Raw genomic sequence first — 23890 nt, forward strand, 5'->3', positions numbered from 1 at the left:
ATCATCCAAACTCAGTACCCTGTCCCTGCTTTCTCCCCATATCCCTTGATCCCTTCAGCCTCAAGAAACATATCCAACTCTTTCTTGAATATATTTAATGAACTGGCCTCCACCGCCCTCTGTGGCAGAGAATTCCACAGGTTCACCACTCTCTGGGTGAAGAAATTCCTCATTTCAGTCCTAAATGGCTTACCCCTTATCCTTAGACTATGACCCCTGGTTCTGGACTCCCCGGCCATCAGAAACATCCTTCCTGCATCTAGTCTGTCCAGACCTGACAGAATTTTTATAGGTTTCGATGAGATCCCCTCTCAATCTTCTAAACTCCAGTGAGTATAAGCCCAATCGACACAATCTCTCCTCATACATCATTCCTGCCATCCCAGGTATCAGCCTGGTGAATCTTCGCTGCACGCATGAAGGCGTGGAATTGGGGACTAAATGTTAATATCCACCCGTGGATACGTATCATATCACACATATTGGTGGCAGCACAATTAGTCTTAGTTCTTGGTTATGCTTTCATGTTTTGCTCATCCTGCAGAAGACGCCACGCCCAGCAGATAGTAAAGGTACTTGAGGAAAGGAAGCATCTGATGAGTAGTGGAATTTAACCGCTGACATCACGCACCTATTCCTCCCTAACCCATCGGCTGATCACCAAACAGGGGGCGGGACAAATTGGCATAACTTAGTTTAGTGTGGTCTCATGGGCTGGGGTAGCCAAGGACCAAAGGGGGGTTTGAAGTGGATTTTTAGTGAACGGTAACATAGGTGCCCTTCAGAACTTAAGGGGTTAACAGTGCAGCTTGCACACAGGATGACAGTGGAGACAGAAGCACCAGCCACGAACGAGGGAAGTAAAACCACTTGGGGGAACAACAGATAAGGTCGTAAAGATCATGTGACAATCAGCAATTGTGCATGCGTGCTTCAAGCCAATTAAAACAATGCAACGAATTGTGCATGTGGGCTTTAAGCCAATTAGAACAATGTCACGAGCTGTGCACGAGGTATCCACGGCTTTTGTACTTAAATAATAGAAATTGAAGTCAATCGAGGAGACAGCCAGGAACGAGCTGAAGGAGCTCTAGCTGTACTCCCTGATCAGCCTTTAGTTACCTCTGCGGACTGTTTGTATTGTACTGTTGAATTGTTTTGTTTTAAATAAACTGCTTGGCTCTTTACCATTTACAGACTAGTGTGCAGACTTAATTATTTAATTTCGCCACAACAGAGGGGTTTTGATCGAGCAAGTAGGGAGAAACTGTTCACTCTGGCAAGTGGGTCGGTAACCAAAGGTCACAGATTTAAAATAGTTGCTAAAAGAACTGGAGGGGAAATGAGGAGAATTGTTTTCACACAGAGGGTTGTTAATAACTGGAACGCACCATCTGAAAGGATGCTGGAATCAAGTTCCACAGGAACTTTCAAACGGTAATTGGAGGAGTCCTTGAAGAGGACTAGTTTGCAGAGTTATGGGGATAAAGCTGGGGTTTGGGACTAAATTGGACAGCTCTTTCAAAGAGCCGGCACAGACATGTTGGGCCGAATCACCTCCTTCTGCGCTGTTACATTCGATGATCTGTGTGAAGACGCTGGTGACTCTTAAGGATCTTCGAGCTTTTAAAGCTCTTCCCACAGTCAGAACATTCAAAGGGTCTCTCATCAGTGTGAGCTCGCTGGTGTCTCTTCAGATCCTGGGGGCTTTTAAAGCTCTTCCCACAGTTAGGACACTGAAATGGTCTCTCATCAGTGTGAACTCGCTGGTGTCCCTTCAGACCCTGGAGACTTTTAAAGCTCTTCCCACAGTTAGGACACTGAAATGGTCTCTCATCAGTGTGAACTCGCTGGTGTCCCTTCTGACCCTGGAGACTTTTAAAGCTCTTCCCACAGTTAGGACACTGAAATGGTCTCTCATCAGTGTGAACTTGCTGGTGTCGCTTCAGTTCCCCGGGGCTTTTAAAGCTCTTCCCACAGTTAGGGCACTGAAATGGTCTCTCATCAGTGTGAACTTGCTGATGTACCAGCAGGATGGAGAGCTGAGCGAATCCCTTCCCACACATGGAGCAGGTGAACGGTCTCTCCCCAGTGTGAACTCGCTGGTGTCCCTTCAGCTCCCTGGAGCTTTTAAAGCTCTTCCCACAGTCAGAACATTGAAATGGTCTCTCATCAGTGTGAATTCGCTGGTGTCCCTTCAGCTCCCCGGGGCTTTTAAAGCTCTTCCCACAGTCAGAACATTGAAATGGTCTATCATCAGTGTGAACTCGCTGGTGTCCCTTCAGCTCCCCGGGGCTTTTATAGCTCTTCCCACAGTCAGAACACTGAAATGGTCTCTCCCCAGTGTGAACTCGCTGGTGTCGCTTCAGTTCCCAGGAGCTTTTAAAGCTCTTCCCACAGTCAGAACATTGAAATGGTCTCTCATCAGTGTGAACTCGCTGGTGTGGTTGCAGGTGGGATGAACAAACAAATCCCTTTCCACACACGGAGCAGGTGAACGGACTGTCCCTGGTGTGACTGCGCCGTTGAACTTCCAATGCAGACGGGGAACTGAAGCCCTTCCCGCCATCCCCACCTTTACCCGGCTTTCTCCCCGGTCTGACGGTGCACGTGTCTCGCCAGGTCAGGCGATCGGCTGAATCCGCGTCCACACACCGAACACATGTGCGGTTCATCATCGCTGCGATCGCTGCTCTCTCCTTCCATGTGCAAAGGCCGATGATATTCAGGTCCTGATGAATCCAGCGACTCTGTCAGATCTTGACGTGATGTTTGGTTATGAGCTTCCCGCCTGTGACTGCTCCACTTCTATAACCCTGTAAATTGAGATCAGAAAAGGATCAGAGGCAAACTGTTGTTTAATTTTCCCCTTTCCGAACCTAGGGGCAGTGAAGCTGATTTTCAGGCCCCAGCTGCTGCACAGGTTGGTTGAAAGGATCAGCAGTAATGGCGGCTGTAATACCCACAAGCCCCGATGCTCCAGAAAGTGCTCTGTTGACGCTGAGTCCCGCGCATGTGCTTATGGCCCCCGCGCTCTCCCTTCTGCTCTACAATCGCCCGTCCCGATCGGTCTGCAATGCGCATGCTCAGCGCACAAAACCCCATGGTTGGAACATCGGGCGTGCATGCGAAGCCACAACATCTGGTACGCGTGCGCGGCTCAGGTGGAGGCAAGTTGGTGTTTCGCCTCAGCCGCCAGGGAGGTGCGCATGCGCAGGACGACCCAACATTCTTCCCATCAGCAAACACTCCCTCATTTCTTTAATAAAAACAGAAACTGCTGGAAATACTCAGCAGGTCAGGCAGCATCTGTGGAGACAGAAACAGAGTTAATGTTTCAGGTCGATCACCCTTCATCATAAACATAGAAACATAGAAGATAGGAGCAGGAGTAGGCCATTCGGCCCCTCGAGCCTTCTCCGCCATTCAATGTGATCATGGCTGATCATCCAAATTCAGTACCCTGTCCCTGCTTTCTCTCCATATCCCTTGATCCCTTTAGCCTTAAGAAATTTATCCAACTCCTTCTTGAATATATTTAATGAATTGGCCTCTACTGCCTTCTGTTGTAGAGAATTCCACAGGTTCAGCACTCTCTGGGTGAAGAAATTCCTCCTCATCTCTGTCCTAAATGGCTTACCCCTTATCCTTAGACTGTGACCCCTGGTTCTGGACTCCCCCACCATCGGGAACATCCTTCCTGCATCTAGTCTGTCTAGCCCTGTTAGAATTTTATAAGTTTCAATGAGATCCCCTCTCATTCTTCTAAACTCAAGCAAGTATAAGCCCAATCGACCCAATCTCTCCTCATACGTCACTCCTGCCATCCCAAGTATCAGGTTGGTGAATCTTCGCTGCACTCCCTCCATGGCAAGAACATCCTTCCTCAGATAAGGCGACCAAAACTGCACACAATGCTCAAGATGTGGTCTCACCAAGGCCCTGTAAACTGCAGCAAGATATCCTTGTTCCTGTACTCGAACCCTCTCACTACGAAGGCCAACATACCATTTGCCGCCTTAACCACCTGCTGCGCCTGCATGCTTACCTTCAGCAACTGGTGCACAAGGACACCCAGGTCTCGTTGCACTTCCCCTTCTCCCAATCTATTGCCATTCAGATAATAATCTGCCTTCATGTTTTTGACACCAAAGTGGATAACCTCGCATTTATCCACATTATATTGCATCTGCCATGCTTCTGTCCAATCACCCAACCTGTCCAAATCATACTGGAGTTTCTCGGCATCCTCCTCACAGCACACATGCCCACCCAGCTTTGTGTCATCTGCAAACCTGCAGATATTACATTTAGTTCCCACATCTAGATCATTTATATTGTGAATAGCTGGGGTCCTAGCACCGATCCCTGCGGTACCCCACGAGTCACTGCCTGCCACTCGGAAAAAGACCCGTTTATTCCAACTCTTTGCTTTCTGTCTGCCAACCAGTTCTCTATCCAAGACAATACCTTGCACCCAATCCCATGTGCCTTAACTTTACACGCTAATCTCTTATGCGGGACCTTATCGAAAGCCTTCTGAAAATCCAAATACACCACATCCACTGGTTCTCCCTTATCTATTTTACCAGTTACATCCTCAAAAAATTCCAGTAGATTAGTCAAGCACGTTTTACCTTTTGTAAATCCATGTTGACTTTGTCCGATCCTGTCACTGTTTTCCAAGTGCTTTGCTATTACATCTTTTATAATGGACTCTAGTATTTTCCCCACTACCGATGTCAGGCTTACCGGTCTGTAATTCCCCGTTTTCTCTCTACCACCTTTTTTGAATAGTGGGGTAACATTAGCTACCCTCCAATCCATGGGTACTGTTCCAGAGTCAATTGAATTTTGGAAGATGACCAGCAATGCATCTACTATTTCTAGGGCCACTTCCTTAAGTACCCTGTATGTAGATTATCAGGCCCTGGGGATTTATCGGCCTTCAATCCCGTCAATTTTCCCAACACCATTTCCCTACAAATACTGATTTCATTCAGCTCCTCCCTCTCATTAGACCCTATGTTCCCCGACCTCTCTGGGAAGTTATTTGTGTCCTCCTTTGTGAAGACAGAACCAAAGTATGTATTTAATTGGTCAGCCATTTCTTTGTTCCCCATTATAAATTCCCGATTCTGACTGCAAGGGACCTATGCTTGACTTCACCAATCTTTCTCTCTTCACATATCTATAAAAGCTTTTACAGTCAGTTTTTATGTTCCCTGCAAGCTTACTTTTCCCCCTCTTAATTAATCCCTTTGTTTCCTTTGCTGAATCCTAAACTGCTCCCAATCCTCAGGTTTACTGCTTTTTCTGGCTAATTTATATGTCCTCTCCTTGGATCTTATGCTTTTTAAAAATTCATTGATGGGATGTGGGCGTCGCTGGCTGGCTAGGCCCGCATTTAGTGCCCATATCTAATTGCCCTTGAGAAGATGGTGGTGAGCCGCCTTCTTGAACCGCTGTAGTCCATACAGTGTACGTACACCTACAATGCGGTCAGGAAGGGAGTTCCAGGATTTTGGCCCAGCGACAGTGAAGGAACGGCGATACAGGTCCAAGTCAGGATGGTGTCTGGCTTGGAGGGGAACTTGTAGGTGGTGATGTTCCCATGCGTCTGCTGCCCTTGTCCTTCTAAGTGGTAGAGGTCGCGGGTTTGGAAGGTGCTGTTGAAGGAGCTTTGGCGAGTTGCTGCAGTGCATCTTGTAGATGGTACACACTGCAGCCACAGTGCGCCGGTGGTGGAGGGAGTGAATGTTGAAGGTGGTGGATGGAGTGCCAATCAAGCAGGCTGCTTTATCCTGAATGGTGTCGAGCTTCTTGAGTGTTGTTGGAGCTGCACTCATCCAGGCAAGTGGAGAGTATTCCATCACACTCCTGGCTTGTGCCTTGTAGATGGTGGAAAGGCTTTGGGGAGTCAGGAGGTGAGACACTCGCCGCAGAATTCCCAGCCTCTGGCCTGCTCTTGTAGCCACAGTATTTATATGGCTGGTCCAGTTCAGTTTCTGATCAATGGTAACCCCCAGGATGTTGATAGTGGGGGATTCAGCGATGGTAATGCCATTGAATATCAAGGGGAGATGGTTAGAGTCTCACTTGTTGGAGATGGTCATTGCTTGGCACTTGTGTGGTGCGAATGTTACTTGCCACTTGGATTTGTCCTGCTTTTTGTAGACAGGTCATACTTGGGCAATTTTCCACATTGCCGGGTAGATGCCAGTGTTGTAGCTGTACTGGAACAGCTTGGCTAGGGGCGCAGCTAGTTCTGGAGCACAAGTCTTCAGTACTATTGCCGGAATGTTGTCAGGGCTATCCCTAATTTCCCTCGTTAGCCACAGTTGAGTCACCTTCTTTGTTTTATTTTTATGCCAAACAGGGATGAACAAATTCTATAGTTCATCCATGCAATCTTTGAATGTTTGCCATTGCCTATCCACCATTAACCCTTTGAGTGACATTCCCCAATCAATCCTACCCAACTCGCGCCTCATACCATCGTAGTTTCCTTTATTTAAATTCAGGACCCTAGTCTCTGAGTCAACTACTTCATTCTCCATCTTAATGAAGAATTCTATCATATTATGATCACTCTGACCCGTCAGAACTGCTTGTTCTTTAGTGTCAGCCAGTGGCTCAGTTGGTAGCACTCTTGCCTCGGAGTCAGAAAGTTGTGGGTTCAAGTCCCACTCCAGAGACTTGAGGACAAAAATCTAGGCTGACACTCCAGTGCAGTGCTGAGGGAGTGCTGCACTGTTGGAGGTGCCGATTTTTGGAGTAGATGTTAAACCGAGGCCCCGTCTGCTCTCTCAGGTGGACATCAAAGATCCCATGGCACTGTTTGAAAGAAGAAAAGCAAAGAGAGGGCATGAAAAAATATTGGCAAGGAAAACAAGTGGAGCCTATTAGGGACTATAAAGGTAACCTGTGTGTGGAAGCGGAAGACATGAATATGGTTCTTAATGAATACTTTGCATCTGTTTTCACAAGAGAGAGGGACGATGTAGACATTGCAATCAAGGAGGAGGAGTGTTGCAGTGGAGAAAGAGTTAAACGGACATCGCTGGCAGTTTCACTGAATGGTGTAATAAAGACCATACTTTGCAGTAATAAGCTTTTTCTAAGTTGCTGAATTGGCAGTGGAGATAACATAGCCAGACATGGAACCAACAGAGGTCAGAGGTGCAACATCAGCTTGACATATACTTTTCCGATAATAAGGCGGTACTTTAATGTAACGCAGCATAGGCAACCAATCAGTGAAGATGCATGCGGGCCACGGTCCAATCGGGTGGCAGGAATGAATTGTGCATGAGATGGCCATGTGTATTGTAATGTATAAAAATGTAGTGTTTGCTGTGGCAATTTGGAAAGGTCTGGCTAAGACAGAGCAGACTGTCTCCCCACCGGGGCAATAAAGACAACTTGACTATCGATCTAAAACCTTGTGTCGAGTGTTGGTTTAAAATACGCCACAATTGGCGTCACAAACAGGATTCGAACCTGTGTGGGGATAGACAGTATACATGGACCAGGGTCCCGCAGGGGTTCCACAACAGTCCAAATATATTCCACCGTGTACTGAGTCAAGCCTTAGACGAGTTAGACCTATCAAAGTACCAGAGAGCCCTACTCCAATATGTCGATGACATAATGATTGCATCAGAGGATGCCAAAGGATACATGGGAGCATTATTAGCCACCCTCCAGACACTTAAGAAAGCTGGCTTTAAACTGAACCCCCCCAAAAAAGGCAACGGTTGGACTGTCCAAAGTAAAGTATCTAGGGCACGAAATTAGCCAGGGCTATAAGGCACTCCCACAGGAACAAAAGGCAGCCATAAAAGACATGCCAAGGCCAGTGACCGTCCGGGGAGTAAGGAAAGTGTTGGGACAGTTTAACTACTGCAGGAATTTTATATCAGACTTTGCAGGGAAAGCAGAGCCGATTTAACGGTTAGTTAAAGGGGGAGACCCGCCACTGATAAGATAGAATGGGAATCGGAGCATGACAAGGCTTCTGCAAAATTAAAAGCAGCCCTGACATCCGCACCCGCACTAGGATTGCCAAATATAGTCAAACCATTCCATATATATTATAGTATAGACGGGAACTTCTAGAATGCTGTAGTCACCCAAGAGTATGGGGGAGATATGAGGCCAATTGCCTATTACTCCACCCAACAAACCCCCGTGGCTAAAGGAATGGCGAGATGTGTGGCGGCCCTCGACTGCGCCGCATGGGTGGTGCGGATATGCGAGTCTGTCACTATGTCAGGACAGCTGATATTACACACACAACACAGTGTGGACCTGCTAAACACAGGCAAAATGAAGGCTGTATCAGACAGAAGGAGGGCGGCTTGGGAAGCAGTATTGATACCCAAGGACAGATTAGTCCAGATCATAAGGGAACACAGAGTCAACCCCGCAGAGTGAATGCGAACAGAGGGTGAGGCACACGAGTGTCAGTTAGTAATCAAAGAAGAGGTCAGAGGAACCGTATCAGAATCGCCCCTTGAAAATCCCCAAAACACCTTTTATGTAGACGGATTGCGCCGATATATAAATGGGGAGCCACACACGGTTGGGCAGGAGTATCCGAGAACGGAGAAACAGTCGCAAAGGGAGGGCTTGAAGGGGGAACCTCAGCTCAAGTAGCAGAACCAGTGGCTCTCACAGAAGCATTGAAATTGGCAAAGGGAAAACGAGTAAATATATACACCGATAGTGGGTATGCGTTTGGGGTAGTGCATGTTTATATGATAGCGTGGAATAGGAGAGGATATGTAACCTCCGGAGGAGGACAAATACAGCATGAGGAGGTAGTGAGAGACCTAGTAGAAGTGGTACAAGGAGAAGAGGTAGCAGTGATTAAAATAAAGGCACACCGCAAGATAGTGAGCGAGCAACAAAAAGGAAATATGCTAGCTGATCAGGCAGCAAGAGCAGCAGGTAGAATAACAGCAGAGGAAGTGAACATTAAAAAAATCCAAGAGGAGACTGAAATGGAGGAGCAGGAGCAGTGGACAAAGAGAGGCGCAGCCAGAGGTAGAGATGGAATATGGAAAAAGGATCACGGGGTGACCGGACTGACACCATCTGAACTCATGACTGGACGAGCAATGTGTCTGCCGGAAGGAGTAGCATCTGGTAGCGAGGGACTAGGACCCTTAAAAGGTAAAATTAGGAAATACGTACAAACATTGGATAATCAATTGAAGGAGCTCAAACAAGAAGTTAAAGAACAACAAGACATCAGAGATAAAAATACACAAAAGCAGGGGCCTCGGAGCCCCTACCCAAGGTGGGCGAGCAGGTATTTGTTAAAATATTGCCAGAGAGATCGGGATTCTCACCTAGATGGACTGGACCATTTGAGGTTATCATGACCAGCGATACGTGCACATGTATAGATATGAGGGGAAAGGGTAGATGGAAACATTGGACCCAATTAAAACAATAAAGCAATAACCCATCTGATCTTAAATCCCACAGGAACAATGGAATAAACACCGGAGATAAACTAACCACTGGTGACGGCCAGGCTTCTGCTTAATTTACAGGGAAACTTCACCATGAAGGTGGGATTACTGCTGGGACACGAAATAAGCAAAGGGACATCCCACATTACACGACAAGTACATGATGAAGAAGCACCATGTTTTAATGGAACAATCACATTCGGAGTCTCATCCACGGCTCCCAATACACAGAAAGAAGAGACAAGCGAACCGAGGATGCTACAATGTCCAGATATGAAACCTGGACCCATGAATGGACTAGTATTATTTACCGAGGGAGAACAATTGTATGGTAACGGGAGACACAAAATTGTACCGGTACTAATGAACTTAACCATGTTACAATGGCCAGGATATTGTGAAAGGTTTACTAAAACTAGAGAATTGTAAGCATATATGATGAAGAATGTCATTAACCAAGCTGATGATCCGACAGGGGCGACTAGTCTCGGGGGACATGCTGCATTCCACCAAAGGATTAAGAGGAGCTCAGGAACCGATATACTCACGGGAATAAACACGGGGACATCATTCATTAATGCCCTAGATATACAAGGAGTCCAGAGCCATGTGGAACGACTACAAAGGGTAATACAACAGATTTTAGAGAAGGAAACTGGTTTGGTTAGACAAGGATCAGAGTTGGGAGGACATACGATAAGGAAATTACTCGAGGGAATCAAGGTTATAGAGGACCATGCTAGCATTATCAACAAACTAAACCATAGAGATGAGGAACAGGCAAAAGATGGGGTAGGGAGAGGCTTGTGTCATGCCTATGGCCAATGGATCACCGGACAGTTAAAACATAATCTGGCACAGATAGAGCGAGGCGAGGTACCAGACTGGATTAACAGCACACAGCTCTATGGCCTGAGCCATAATCCAGGCCCTCGGAGTGCTTGTACCCTCAAAGGGATAACCAGAGTATATCCAGTGATACAAAAATGTAAAGCAGAAGTGACAGCAATGATAGGCATGGTACTCCTGATACCAGTGGTGGGACTAGACACGACTCCATACCCACAGTACCAGGTAACAAACATAGGCATAGTGAGGGGTGAGACATACCTCCAATACTATCCAATTGATACCTATGCCATCAGGAAGAATGGTACTATGAGAGGAGTCTCCCTAAACGGATGCCACGGGAAAGGCACGCTTATGATATGCCCACATCCGGTAGGAGAAGGCCGTAAGGATGAGTGCGGCTATAATAAGACAGAGGGGTGTGTGTTGGAATTATCACATGTTGATCACCATCACACCCGCTCGAGATATAGAGGCGAAGGGGAGTATTGTATAGCCACCACAGAGACTGAGTACCAATATAGTAACCTTGTATGTGCAATCACAATGCCTAACTTTTGCTTTACGCCAAAGGTCCCTGTGACAATTGGACACACCAGATTGGTGTATGTACATTCAAGGGAGGAGATAAAACTAAATGTGCCAGATAGTCTAAAGGACGAGTTGGTTAATTATGAAGATCCAGTCAGGGCCCCAATACCCCACCTGCAAGAGGATCTGCAAGAAATGAAAGAGGATTTAAGTAAGATGGTGAAACAGTACATAGTGCTGCAAAGGGATCTTGGGGAGTTAGAAAGTGTGGCAATGTACCTTTTAAAGCTGAATATAGTTACATGTGCCCCTTTTAAACAAACAAAATGGAGTCCCGGTCCTCCCAGAAGCCTCTGCAGAAATGTCCTCTATTCCTTCCTTAAGCATATTAACCTTGACTAAACACTGTAAACTGTTGCTTATCTGTGTTGCAAACAAAGACCATTTACATGAGTAAAGGGAACCTTACGCAAGCCACCTGGCCAGAGGCTTGGCCACCAGATAACAGAAGAAACATACTGTATGAAGTATCTACATTCCATTCAATACTGATGGTCTTAATTAAATAGTCTAGAATAAATAACTACCCATTGTATTATCAATAGTCTTTCGCTACGCCAGACTTTAGAAATATGTAGAAACTTAGTTAAGGATTGAAGAATTCTTTGTCCCTTTGTCTGACTTGAAAGACACATGAAGAAACCATAACCTGTTTACTTTACTGTATAAATGTGTTGTTAATCTGTAATTCTGGAGAGTCTCTGCTAGCCTTTGACTGAGCGGGACGCTCTCCTTGCGACAAGTAAAAATTTATTAAAAAAGAACATCTACCGGAGCTGATCGTTTCAGAGTCCCATTGAGAGTCGAGATTTCGACAAAAGGGACATTGAGGTAGAGCTACAGGACGTCCCGTGGTATGAGAAGCTGTGGGATTGGGGAGTGAACGTCAACATACACCCATGGATCCGCATCATTTCTCATACATTAGTGATAGTACAGTTAGTCATGGCTATAGGATGGGAAATAGCAGCATGCACCGCTTGTAAAAAGAAACGGACCAAACAAAGAGCTAAAGCGAGTCGGAAAACACAAGATTGCTCTAAACATGATGGGTATGCAGGGCCTCCCGAACCAGCGCCTGATCACCACATGGGGCAGGAGGCACAGCGATGCTTCGACATGTGGTTTAACTTGGGCAAGGGCCAAGTACCAAAAGGGGGGATTGCAGTGGGGAAAGAGTTAAACTGACATCGCTGGCAGTTTCACTGAATGGTGTAATAAAGACAATAATCTAATGGGCCTTTTGCAGTAGTAAGCTTTTTCTAAGTTGATAACATAGTCGGATGTGGAAACCATAAGAGACCTAAGAGGATGTAAGTTCTGTTCTGGCAGGAAAGTAAACCAATGAAAGAGGCCGAGAGAGGCAGGAAAGGAGGACAATGAGTCAGAAGTACAATGTTGATGAGACCCATCTGGCATAAACAAAGGTCATGGGTGCAACAACAGCTTGTGGGATAACGGCCGATAATAAAGGTGGTGCTTTAATGTAACGCAGCATAGGCAACCAATCAGTGAAGGTGCATGCGGGCCAAGGTCCAATCGGGTGGCAGGAATGAATTTTGACATGTGTATTGTAATGTATAAAAATGTCGTGTTTGCTGTACCAATTTGGAAAGGTCTGGCTAAGACAGAGCAGACTGTTTCCCCACCATTGCAATAAAGACAACTTGACAATCGATCTAAAACCTTGTGTCGAGTGTTGGTTTAAAATACTCCACAACAGTGTCGTCACGGACAAATTATTCTAAAGAGCTTTTAAAAGCTACAAGATACAGGACTGAAGACGTTCCTCAAACGGAGGGGGAACAAATCCCAGGGACATGGTGGTTTCCATCCGAGGATTCTGAGGGAAGCCAGGGGAAGGAATAACGGAGGGTCCCCGAGTATAAATTGGCTGGCACCTTTCCCTACATTACAACAGTGACAGCAATTCAAAATCAATGAATTGGCCCTGAAGTGTTATGGGCATCCTGGGGTCGTGAAGGGCGGCGAGTAAATGCACCCTCGCCTCTGAGTCAGAGGTTGTGGGTTCAAGTCCCACTCCAGAGACTTGAGCCCAAAAATCCAGGCTGACACTCCACTGCAGTGCTGAGGGAGTGCGGCACTGTCGGAGGTGCCGTCTTTCAGATCAGACGTTAAACCGAGGCCTCGTCTGCTCTCTCGGGTGGACGTAAATGATCCCAGGGCACTATTTCGAAGAAGATTAGGGGAATTATCCCCGGTGTCCTGGCCAATATCAACATTACTAAAAAAAAAGATTATCTAGTCATTATTATATTGCATAGAAACATAGAAAAATAGGAGCAGGAGTAGGCCATTCGGCCCTTCGAGCCTGCTCCACCATTCAATATGATCATGGCTGATCCTCTATCTCAATACTATATTCCCGCTCTCTCCCCATACCCCTTGATGCCTTTTGTGTCTAGAAATCTATCTATCTACCTTCTTAAATATATTCAGTGACTTGGCCTCCACAGCCTGCTGTGGTAGAGAATTCCACAGGTTCACCACCCTCTGAGTGAAGAAATTTCTCCTCATCTCAGTCCTAAATAGCCGAGCCCATATCCTGAGACTGTGACCCCTTGTTCTAAACCCCCAGCCAGGGGAAACATCCTCCCTGCACCCAGACTAGCCCTGTCAGAATTTTATACGTTTCAATGCGATCCCCTCTCATTCTTCTAAACTCTAGTGAATACAGGCCTAGTCGACCCAATCTCTCCTCATACGACAGCCCTGCCATCCCAGGAATCAGTCTGGTGAACCTTCGCTGCACTCCCTCTATGGCAAGTATATCCTTTCTTAGGTAAGGAGACCAAAATTGCACACAGTGCTCCAGGTGTGGTCTCACCAAGGCCCTGTATAACTGTAGTAAGACATCCTTGCTCCTGTACTCAAATCCTCTTGCAATGAAGGCCAACATACCATTTGCCTTCCTAACTGCTTGCTGCACCTGCATGTGTGCTTTCAGTGACTGGTGCACAAGGACACCCAGGTCCCTTTGTACATCAACATTTCCCAATCTATCACCATTTAAATAATACTCTGCCTTTCTGTTTTTTCTACCGAAGTGGATAACTTCACATTTATCCACGTTATACTGCATCTGCCATGTATTTGCCCGCTCACTCAACTTGTCTAAATCGCCTTGAAGCCTCTTTGCATCCTCCTCACAACTCACAATCCCACCTAGTTTCGTGTCGTCAGCAAACTTGGAAATATTACATTTGGTTCTCTCCTCCAAATCATTGATCTATATTGTGAATAGCTGGGGCCCAAGCACTGATCCATGCGGTACCCCACTAGTCACCACCTGCCACCCAGAAAAAGACCCATTTATTCCTATTCTCTGTTTCCTGTCTGTTAACCAATTTTTAATCCATGCCAGTATATTACCCCCAATCCCATGAGCTTTAATTTTACACACCAACCTCTGATGTGGGACTTTAATCAAAGGCCTTCTGAAAATCCAAATACACCACATCCACTGGTTCTCCCTTATCTATTCTACCAGTTACATCCTCAAAAAACTCCAGTCGGTTTGTCAAACTCGATTTCCCTTTCATCAATCCATGTTGACTCGGTCTAATCCCGTTGATATTTTCTAAGTGTCGTGTTATCACATCCTTTATAATCGAGTCTAACATTTTCCCCACTACTGATGTTAGGCTAATAGTGGGGTTACATTTGCCACCCTCCAATCTGCAGGAACTGTTCCATAATCTATAGAATTTTGGAATTGCTGTTTGTGGGATGTTGCTGGGCGCAAATTGGCTGCCACTTTTGCTACATTACAACAGTGACTCCACTTCATTGGCTGTAAAGCGCTTTGGGACGTGCGATGGACGTGAAAGGCGCTATATAAATGCAAGTCTTTCTTTTCTTTCTTTAAGTTCTTTGTTTTTCTTTTTCACTCCATTTTGACCCAGACTGTCGAGCAATGGAGGGGTTATCATAGAATCACAGAAATTTAGGGCACAGGAGGAGGCCATTCGGCCCATCGTGCCTGAGCCGGCCAAAAAACAGCTCTCCAGCCTAATCTCACTTTCCAGCTCTTGGTCCATAGCCCCGCAGGTGACAGCACTTCATGTGCATCTCCAAGTACTTTTTAACTGAGATGAGGGTTTCTGCCTCTACCACCCTTTCAGGCAGAAAGTTCCAGACCCCGACCACGCTCTGAGTGAAAAAAGTTCTCCTCAACTCCCCTGTAATCCTTCTACCAATTACTTTAAATCTACGGCCCCTGGTTATTGACCTCACTGCTAAGGAAAATAGGTCCTTCCCACCCACTCTATCCAGGCCCCTCATAATTTTATACACCTCAATCAAGTCTCCCTCAGTCTCCTCTGTTCCAAAGAGCAGTTAGTGACAGAGATTGGAGAAGTTTGGGGCTTTTCTATGCACTGAAGCAGCGAAGGATGAGGGCCAGCCTGATGGAGGTCCTCAAGACCATGAGGGTTATTGATCAAAGGCAAATGACAGATTCCTCTCCAGGCACCTCAACATCAGCATGCTTGTTGGGGTTTACAACGCGCATGCTCAGGGGCAGCGGAGTCCCAGGACCAGCTGCTAGTGGGCATGCTCAGGGGCAGCGGAGTCCCAGGACCAGCTGCTAGTGGGCATGCTCAGGGGCAGCGGAGTCCCAGGACCAGCTGCTAGTGCGCATGCTCAGGGGCAGAGTCCCAGGACCAGCTGCTAGTGGGCATGCTCAGGGGCAGAGTCCCAGGACCAGCTGCTAGTGGGCATGCTCAGGGGCAGAGTCCCAGGACCAGCTGCTAGTGGGCATGCTCAGGGGCAGAGTCCCAGGACCAGCTGCTAGTGGGCATGCTCAGGGGCCCAGAATCAGCTGCTAGTGGGCATGTTCAGGGGCAGCGGAGTCCCAGGACCAGCTGCGAGTGCGCATGCTCAGGGGCCTAGTCACAGGACCAGCTGCTAGTGCGCATGCTCAGGGGCCCAGAGTCCCAGGACCAGCTGCTAGTGGGGATGCTCAGGGGCAGAGTCCCAGGACCAGCTGCTAGTGGGCATGCTCAGGGGCAGAGTGCCAGGACCAGCTGCTAGTGCGCATGCTCAGGGGCCCAGAGTCCCAGGACCAGCTGCTAGTGGGCATGCTCAGGGGCAGAGTCCCAGGACCAGCTGCTAGTGGGCATGCTCAGGGGCAGAGTGCCAGGACCAGCTGCAAGTGGGCATGCTCAGGGGCCCAGAGTCCCAGGACCAGCTGCTAGTGGGCATGCTCAGGGGCAGAGTCCCAGGACCAGCTGCCAGTGGGCATGCTCAGCGGCCCAGAGTCCCAGGACCAGCTGCTAGTGGGCATGCTCAGGGACAGAGTCCCAGGACCAGCTGCTAGTGCGCATGCTCAGGGGCAGCAGCGTCCCAGGACCAGCTGCTAGTGGGCATGCTCAGGGGCAGAGTCCCAGGACCAGCTGCTAGTGGGCATGCTCAGGGGCAGAGTCCCAGAACCAGCTGCTAGTGGGCATGCTCAGGGGCGGAGTCACAGGACCAGCTGCTAGTGGGCATGCTCAGGGGCAGAGTCCCAGGACCAGCTGCTAGTGGGCATGCTCAGGGGCGGAGTCACAGGACCAGCTGCTAGTGGGCATGCTCAAGGGCAGAGTCCCAGGACCAGCTGCTAGTGGGCATGCTCAGGGGCAGAGTCCCAGGACCAGCTGCTAGTGGGCATGCTCAGGGGCGGAGTCACAGGACCAGCTGCTAGTGGGCATGCTCAAGGGCAGAGTCCCAGGACCAGCTACTAGTGGGCATGCTCAAGGGCAGAGTCCCAGGACCAGCTGCTAGTGGGCATGCTCAGGGGCCCAGAGTCCCAGGAGCAGCTGCTAGTGGGCATGCTCAGGGGCAGCAGAGTCCCAGGACCAGCTGCTAGTGGGCATGCTCAGGGGCAGAGTCCCAGGACCAGCTGCTAGTGGGCATGCTCAGTGGCCCAGAGTCCCAGGACCAGCTGCTAGTGGGCATGCTCAGGGGCAGAGTCCCAGGACCTGCTGCTAGTGGGCATGCTCAGGGTCAGAGTCCCAGGACCAGTTGCTAGTGGGCATGCTCAGGGGCAGAGTCCCAGGACCAGCTGCTGGTGGGCATGCTCAGGGGCAGCAGAGTCCCAGGACCAGTTGCAAGTGGGCATGCTCAGGTGCAGAGTCCCAGGACCAGCTGCTAGTGGGCATGCTCAGGGGCAGCAGATTCCCAGGACCAGCTGCTAGTGGGCATGCTCAGGCCCCAGAGTCCCAGGAGCAGCTGCTAGTGGGCATGCTCAGGGGCAGCAGATTCCCAGGACCAGCTGCTAGTGGGCATGCTCAGGCCCCAGAGTCCCAGGTCCAGCTGCTAGTGCGCATGCTCAGGGGCCCAGAGTCCCAGGACCAGCTGCTGGTGGGCATGCTCAGGGGGCAGAGTCCCAGGACCAGCTGCTAGTGGGCATGCTCAGGGGCAGAGTCCCACGACCAGCTGCTAGTGGGCATGCTCAGGGGCAGAGTCCCAGGACCAGCTGCTAGTGGGCATGCTCAGGGGCAGAGTCCCAGGACCAGCTGCGAGTGCGCATGCTCAGGGGCAGAGTCCCAGGACCAGCTGCTAGTGGACATGCTCAGTGGCAGAGTCCCAGGACCAGCTGCTAGTGGGCATGCTCAGGGGCAGAGTCCCAGGACCAGCTGCTAGTGGGCATGCTCAGGGGCAGAGTCCCAGGACCAGCTGCTAGTGGGCATGCTCAGGGGCAGAGTCCCAGGACCAGCTGCTAGTGGGCATGCTCAGGGGCAGAGTCCCAGGACCAGCTGCTTGTGGGCATGCTCAGGGGCAGAGTCCCAGGACCAGCTGCTAGTGGGCATGCTCAGGGGGCAGAGTCCCAGGACCAGCTGCTAGTGCGCATGCTCAGGGGCAGAGTCCCAGGACCAGCTGCTAGTGGGCATGCTCAGGGGCAGTGTCCCAGGACCAGCTGCTAGTGCGCATGCTCAGGGGCCCAGAGTCCCAGGACCAGCTGCTAGTGGGCATGCTCAGGGCAGCAGAGTCCCAGGACCAGCTGCTAGTGGGCATGCTCAGGGGCCCAGAGTCCCAGGACCAGCTGCTAGTGGGCATGCTCAGGGGCAAAGTCCCAGGACCAGCTGCTAGTGGGCATGCTCAGGGGCAGAGTCCCACGACCAGCTGCTAGTGGGCATGCTCAGGGGCCCAGAGTCCCAGGACCAGCTGCTAGTGGGCATGCTCAGGGGCAGAGTCCCAGGACCAGCTGCTAGTGGGCATGCTCAGGGGCAGAGTCCCAGGACCAGCTGCTGGTGCGCATGCTCAGGGGCAGCAGAGTCCCAGGACCAGCTGCTAGTGGGCATGCTCAGGGGCAGAGTCCCAGGACCAGCTGCTAGTGTGCATGCTCAGGTGCAGAGTCCCAGGACCAGCTGCTAGTGGGCATGCTCAGGGGCAGAGTCCCAGGACCAGCTGCTAGTGGGCATGCTCAGGGGGCAGAGTCCCAGGACCAGCTGCTAGTGGGGATGCTCAGGGGCAGAGTCCCAGGACCAGCTGCTAGTGAGCATGCTCAGGGGCAGAGTCCCAGGACCAGCTACTAGTGGGCATGCTCAGGGGGCAGAGTCCCAGGACCAGCTGCTAGTGGGCATGCTCAGGGGCCCAGAGTCCCAGGACCAGCTGCTAGTGGGCATGCTCAGGGCAGCAGAGTCCCAGGACCAGCTGCTAGTGGGCATGCTCAGGGGCCCAGAGTCCCAGGACCAGCTGCTAGTGGGCATGCTCAGGGGCAGAGTCCCAGGACCAGCTGCTAGTGGGCATGCTCAGGGGCAGAGTCCCAGGACCAGCTGCTAGTGGGCATGCTCAGGGGCAGTGTCCCAGGACCAGCTGCTAGTGGGCATGCTCAGGGGCAGCAGAGTCCCAGGACCAGCTGCTAGTGGGCATGCTCAGGGGCAGAGTCCCAGGACCAGCTGCTAGTGGGCATGCTCAGGTGCAGAGTCCCAGGACCAGCTGCTAGTGGGCATGCTCAGGGGCAGCAGATTCCCAGGACCAGCTGCTAGTGGGCATGCTCAGGGGCAGAGTCCCAGGACCAGCTGCTAGTGGGCATGCTCAGGGGGCAGAGTCCCAGGACCAGCTGCTAGTGGGGATGCTCAGGGGCAGAGTCCCAGGACCAGCTGCTAGTGAGCATGCTCAGGGGCAGAGTCCCAGGACCAGCTACTAGTGGGCATGCTCAGGGGGCAGAGTCCCAGGACCAGCTGCTAGTGGGCATGCTCAGGGGCCCAGAGTCCCAGGTCCAGCTGCTAGTGGGCATGCTCAGGGGCAGAGTCCCAGGAGCAGCTGCTAGTGGGCATGCTCAGGGGGCAGAGTCCCAGGACCAGCTGCTAGTGCGCATGCTCAGGGGCAGAGTCCTAGGACCAGCTGCTAGTGGGCATGCTCAGGGGCAGAGTCCCACGACCAGCTGCTAGTGGGCATGCTCAGGGGCAGAGTCCCAGGACCAGCTGCTAGTGGGCATGCTCAGGGGCAGAGTCCCACGACCAGCTGCTAGTGGGCATGCTCAGGGGCAGAGTCCCAGGACCAGCTGCTAGTGGGCATGCTCAGGGGCCCAGAGTCCCAGGACCAGCTGCTAGTGGGCATGCTCAGGGGCAGAGTCCCAGGACCAGCTGCTGGTGGATATGCTCAGTGGCAGAGTCCCAGGACCAGCTGCTAGTGGGCATGCTCAGGGGCAGAGTCCCAGGACCAGCTGCTAGTGGGCATGCTCAGGGGCAGAGTCCCAGGACCAGCTGCTAGGGGGCATGCTCAGGGGCCCAGAGTCCCAGGATCAGCTGCTAGTGGGCATGCTCAGGGGCAGAGTCCCAGGACCAGCTGCTAGTGGGCATGCTCAGGGGCCCAGAGTCCCAGGACCAGCTGCTAGTGGGCATGCTCAGGCGCCCAGAATCCCAGGATCAGCTGCTAGTGGGCATGCTCAGGGGCAGAGTCCGAGGACCAGCTGCTAGTGGACATGCTCAGTGGCAGAGTCCCAGGACCAGCTGCTAGTGGGCATGCTCAGGGGCAGAGTCCCAGGACCAGCTGCTAGTGCGCATGCTCAGGGGGCAGAGTCCCAGGACCAGCTGCTAGTGGGCATGCTCAGGGGCGGCAGAGTCCCAGGACCAGCTGCTAGTGGGCATGCTCAGGGGCAGAGTCCCAGGACCAGCTGCTAGTGGGCATGCTCAGGGGCAGAGTCCCAGGACCAGCTGCTAGTGCACATGCTCAGGGGCAGAGTCCCAGGACCAGCTGCTAGTGGGCATGCTCAGGGGCAGAGTCCCAGGACCAGCTGCTAGTGGGCATGCTCAGGGGCTCAGAGTCCCAGGACCAGCTGCTAGTGGGCATGCTCAGGGGCAGAGTCCCAGGACCAGCTGCTAGTGCACATGCTCAGGGGCAGAGTCCCAGGACCAGCTGCTAGTGGGCATGCTCAGGGGCAGAGTCCCAGGACCAGCTGCTAGTGGGCATGCTCAGGGGCTCAGAGTCCCAGGACCAGCTGCTAGTGGGCATGCTCAGGGGCAGAGTCCCAGGACCTGCTGCTAGTGGGCATGCTCAGGGGCAGAGTCCCAGGACCAGCTGCTAGTGGGAATGCTCAGGGGCCCAGAGTCCCAGGACCAGCTGCTAGTGGGCATGCTCAGGGGCAGAGTCCCAGGACCAGCTGCTGGTGGACATGCTCAGGGGCAGAGTCCCAGGACCAGCTGCTAGTGGGCATGCTCAGGGACTGAGAGTCCCAGGACCAGCTGCTAGTGCGCATGCTCAGGGGCAGAGTCCCAGGACCAGCTGCTAGTGGGCATGCTCAGGGGCAGAGTCCCAGAACCAGCTGCTAGTGCGCATGCTCAGGGGCGGAGTCCCAGGACAAGCTGCTAGTGCGCATGCTCAGGGCAGAGACCCAGGACCAGCTGCTAGTGCGCATGCTCAGGGGCGGAGTCACAGGACCAGCTGCTAGTGCGCATGCTCAGGGGCAGAGTCCCAGGACCAGCTGCTAGTGGGCATGCTCAGGGGCAGAGTCCCAGGACCAGCTGCTAGTGGGCATGCTTAGGGGCCCAGAGTCCCAGGACCAGCTGCTAGTCGGCATGCTCAGGGGCAGAGTCCCAGAACCAGCTGCTAGTGGGCATGCTCAGGGGCAGAGTCCCAGGACCAGCTGCTAGTGGGCATGCTCAGGGGCAGAGTCCCAGGACCAGCTGCTAGTGCGCATGCTCAGGGGGCAGAGTCCCAGGGCCAGCTGCTAGTGGGCATGCTCAGGGGCAGGAGTGTCCCAGGACCAGCTGCTAGTGGGCATGCTCAGGGGCAGAGTCCCAGGACCAGCTGCTAGTGGGCATGCTCAGGGGCAGAGTCCCAGGACCAGCTGCTAGTGGGCATGCACAGCGGCAGAGTCCGAGGACCAGCTGCTAGTGGGCATGCTCAGGGACTGAGAGTCCCAGGACCAGCTGCTAGTGCGCATGCTCAGGGGCAGAGTCCCAGGACCAGCTGCTAGTGGGCATGCTCAGGGGCAGAGTCCCAGAACCAGCTGCTAGTGCGCATGCTCAGGGGCGGAGTCCCAGGACAAGCTGCTAGTGCGCATGCTCAGGGGCAGAGACCCAGGACCCGAGTCCCAGGACCAGCTGCTAGTGGGCATGCTCAGGGGCAGAGTCCCAGGACCAGCTGCTAGTGGGCATGCTTAGGGGCCCAGAGTCCCAGGACCAGCTGCTAGTCGGCATGCTCAGGGGCAGAGTCCCAGAACCAGCTGCTAGTGGGCATGCTCAGGGGCAGAGTCCCAGGACCAGCTGCTAGTGGGCATGCTCAGGGGCAGAGTCCCAGGACCAGCTGCTAGTGCGCATGCTCAGGGGGCAGAGTCCCAGGGCCAGCTGCTAGTGGGCATGCTCAGGGGCAGGAGTGTCCCAGGACCAGCTGCTAGTGGGCATGCTCAGGGGCAGAGTCCCAGGACCAGCTGCTAGTGGGCATGCTCAGGGGCAGAGTCCCAGGACCAGCTGCTAGTGGGCATGCACAGCGGCAGAGTCCGAGGACCAGCTGCTAGTGGGCATGCTCAGGGACTGAGAGTCCCAGGACCAGCTGCTAGTGCGCATGCTCAGGGGCAGAGTCCCAGGACCAGCTGCTAGTGGGCATGCTCAGGGGCAGAGTCCCAGAACCAGCTGCTAGTGCGCATGCTCAGGGGCGGAGTCCCAGGACAAGCTGCTAGTGCGCATGCTCAGGGGCAGAGACCCAGGACCCGAGTCCCAGGACCAGCTGCTAGTGGGCATGCTCAGGGGCAGAGTCCCAGGACCAGCTGCTAGTGGGCATGCTTAGGGGCCCAGAGTCCCAGGACCAGCTGCTAGTCGGCATGCTCAGGGGCAGAGTCCCAGAACCAGCTGCTAGTGGGCATGCTCAGGGGCAGAGTCCCAGGACCAGCTGCTAGTGGGCATGCTCAGGGGCAGAGTCCCAGGACCAGCTGCTAGTGGGCATGCTCAGCGGCAGAGTCCGAGGACCAGCTGCTAGTGGGCATGCTCAGGGGCAGGAGTGTCCCAGGACCAGCTGCTAGTGGGCATGCTCAGGGGCAGAGTCCCAGGACCAGCTGCTAGTGGGCATGCTCAGGGGCAGAGTCCCAGGACCAGCTGCTAGTGGGCATGCACAGCGGCAGAGTCCGAGGACCAGCTGCTAGTGGGCATGCTCAGGGGCCCAGAGTCCCAGGACCAGCTGCTAGTGGGCATGCTCAGGGGCAGAGTCCCAGGACCAGCTGCTAGTGGGCATGCTCAGGGGCCCAGAGTCCCAGGACCAGCTGCTAGTGCGCATGCTCAGGGGCAGAGTCCCAGGACCATTTGCTAGTGCGCATGCTCAGGGGCAGAGTCCCAGGACCAGCTGCTAGTGCGCATGCTCAGGGGCAGAGTCCCAGGACCATTTGCTAGTGCGCATGCTCAGGGGCAGAGTCCCAGGACCAGCTGCTAGTGCGCATGCTCAGGGGCAAAGTCCCAGAACCAGCTGCTGGTGCGCATGCTCAGGGGTGGAGTCCCTGGACCAGCTGCTAGTGCGCATGCTCAGGGGCGGAGGCCCAGGACCAGCTGCTAGTGCGCATGCTCAGGGGCGACACTCTGGGTGACGGTCGCTAACGGTTGAAGAGTGGGAATTACCGGCCGAAAGCGAGTTTTTTCAGCCAGACGGAGGAGCGGAGAGAGACGGGGAAATAAATGACGGTAAACACAAACCTGGGAGTGCGAGGGTCGCGGGAATCGAACGGAGCGGATTCAGCCTCGCGGAGCGGGTCAGACTTCCTCAGAGACACGTGACCGGGGCCTCAGTGACGTCATCGCAGCAGGGGCATGTGACCCGGGCCCACTGCCTGATTGACGGGAGCTTCCGACCAATAGAGAGCGTGCGGGGCGGGGCTGGAGGAGTGAGCCGGCGGCGGGTCCTCCAAGCAATCGGTGAGCCCGAGGGGCGGGACTAGCGGCACCCAGTGGGTGGGGCTGGAGGAGCGAGCCGACGGCGGGTCCTCCAACCAATCGGGTAGCCCGAGGGGCGGGACTAGCGCCGGCTGATTGTCTGATCCGCGGGGCAGCGAGTTTCTCCAGTCCCTTGTTCAGGGCCCGGGGCGGATGTGGGCCTTTATTCCCCGCATTGGACACAAGGCTCTTTGGCTCACAACACACTGGCTCAGGTTTTAATAGAGACTTTTTAAATTCATTAATAAAAGTAGATAAACCTCGTGCTTCTGTAGAACAAACTTTTTAATATTTGGGAGTAAAAGGACAAGTTTTTTTCCCTCTGGGGAATTTGTTATTCGTTTCAGGAAACAACAACAACCACTTGTATTTATAAAGCGCCTTTAATGTAATGAAACGTCCCAAGAATCTTCGCAGGAGTGTTAGAAAACAAAATTTGACACCAAGCCACATAAGATATTTGGGCAGATGACCAAAAGCTTGGTCAAAGAGGAGCATCTTAAAGGAGAGAGAGGTAGAGAGATGGAGAGGTTTAGGCAGGGAATTCCAGAGCTCAGGGCCCAGGCAACTGAAGGCACGGCCACCAATGGTGGAGCGATTAAA

At 52.4% G+C, this 23890-nt stretch overlaps 3 protein-coding genes across 3 annotated transcripts in view; 2 read left to right on the plus strand and 1 right to left on the minus strand.

Moving 5' to 3' along the window:
* Nucleotides 1-23890, plus strand: part of LOC147096528 (NACHT, LRR and PYD domains-containing protein 3-like) — a 582546-nt gene that overhangs the window by 468110 nt on the left and 90546 nt on the right. The window lies entirely within an intron of this gene.
* On the minus strand, nt 248-23186 carry LOC147096533 (uncharacterized). The gene is made up of 2 exons (XM_085975352.1): nt 23051-23186; nt 248-2816 (listed from the first exon to the last, which is right to left on the minus strand). The coding sequence occupies exon 2, from the start codon at nt 2676-2678 to the stop codon at nt 1572-1574; it is 1107 nt and encodes a 368-aa protein (XP_085831478.1). The 5' UTR covers nt 2679-2816; nt 23051-23186; the 3' UTR covers nt 248-1571.
* LOC147096534 (uncharacterized) overlaps nt 22902-23890 on the plus strand; it is a 37495-nt gene continuing 36506 nt past the window's right edge. The window contains exon 1 of the mRNA XM_085975349.1: nt 22902-23038. The gene's annotated coding sequence lies outside the window, so the exon portion shown is untranslated. The remainder of the gene's footprint in view (nt 23039-23890) is intronic.

This window comes from Somniosus microcephalus, unplaced genomic scaffold, assembly GCF_052327205.1.
Source record: "Somniosus microcephalus isolate GS21.2 unplaced genomic scaffold, FLI_Smic_1.0 unresolved_chr1, whole genome shotgun sequence".
Lineage (NCBI taxonomy): Eukaryota > Metazoa > Chordata > Chondrichthyes > Squaliformes > Somniosidae > Somniosus > Somniosus microcephalus.

Excerpts from the sequence above, each read along its gene's own strand:
- LOC147096533 (XM_085975352.1), bottom strand. The coding sequence starts at position 2,678 with ATGATGAACCGCACATGTGTTCGGTGTGTGGACGCGGATTCAGCCGAT.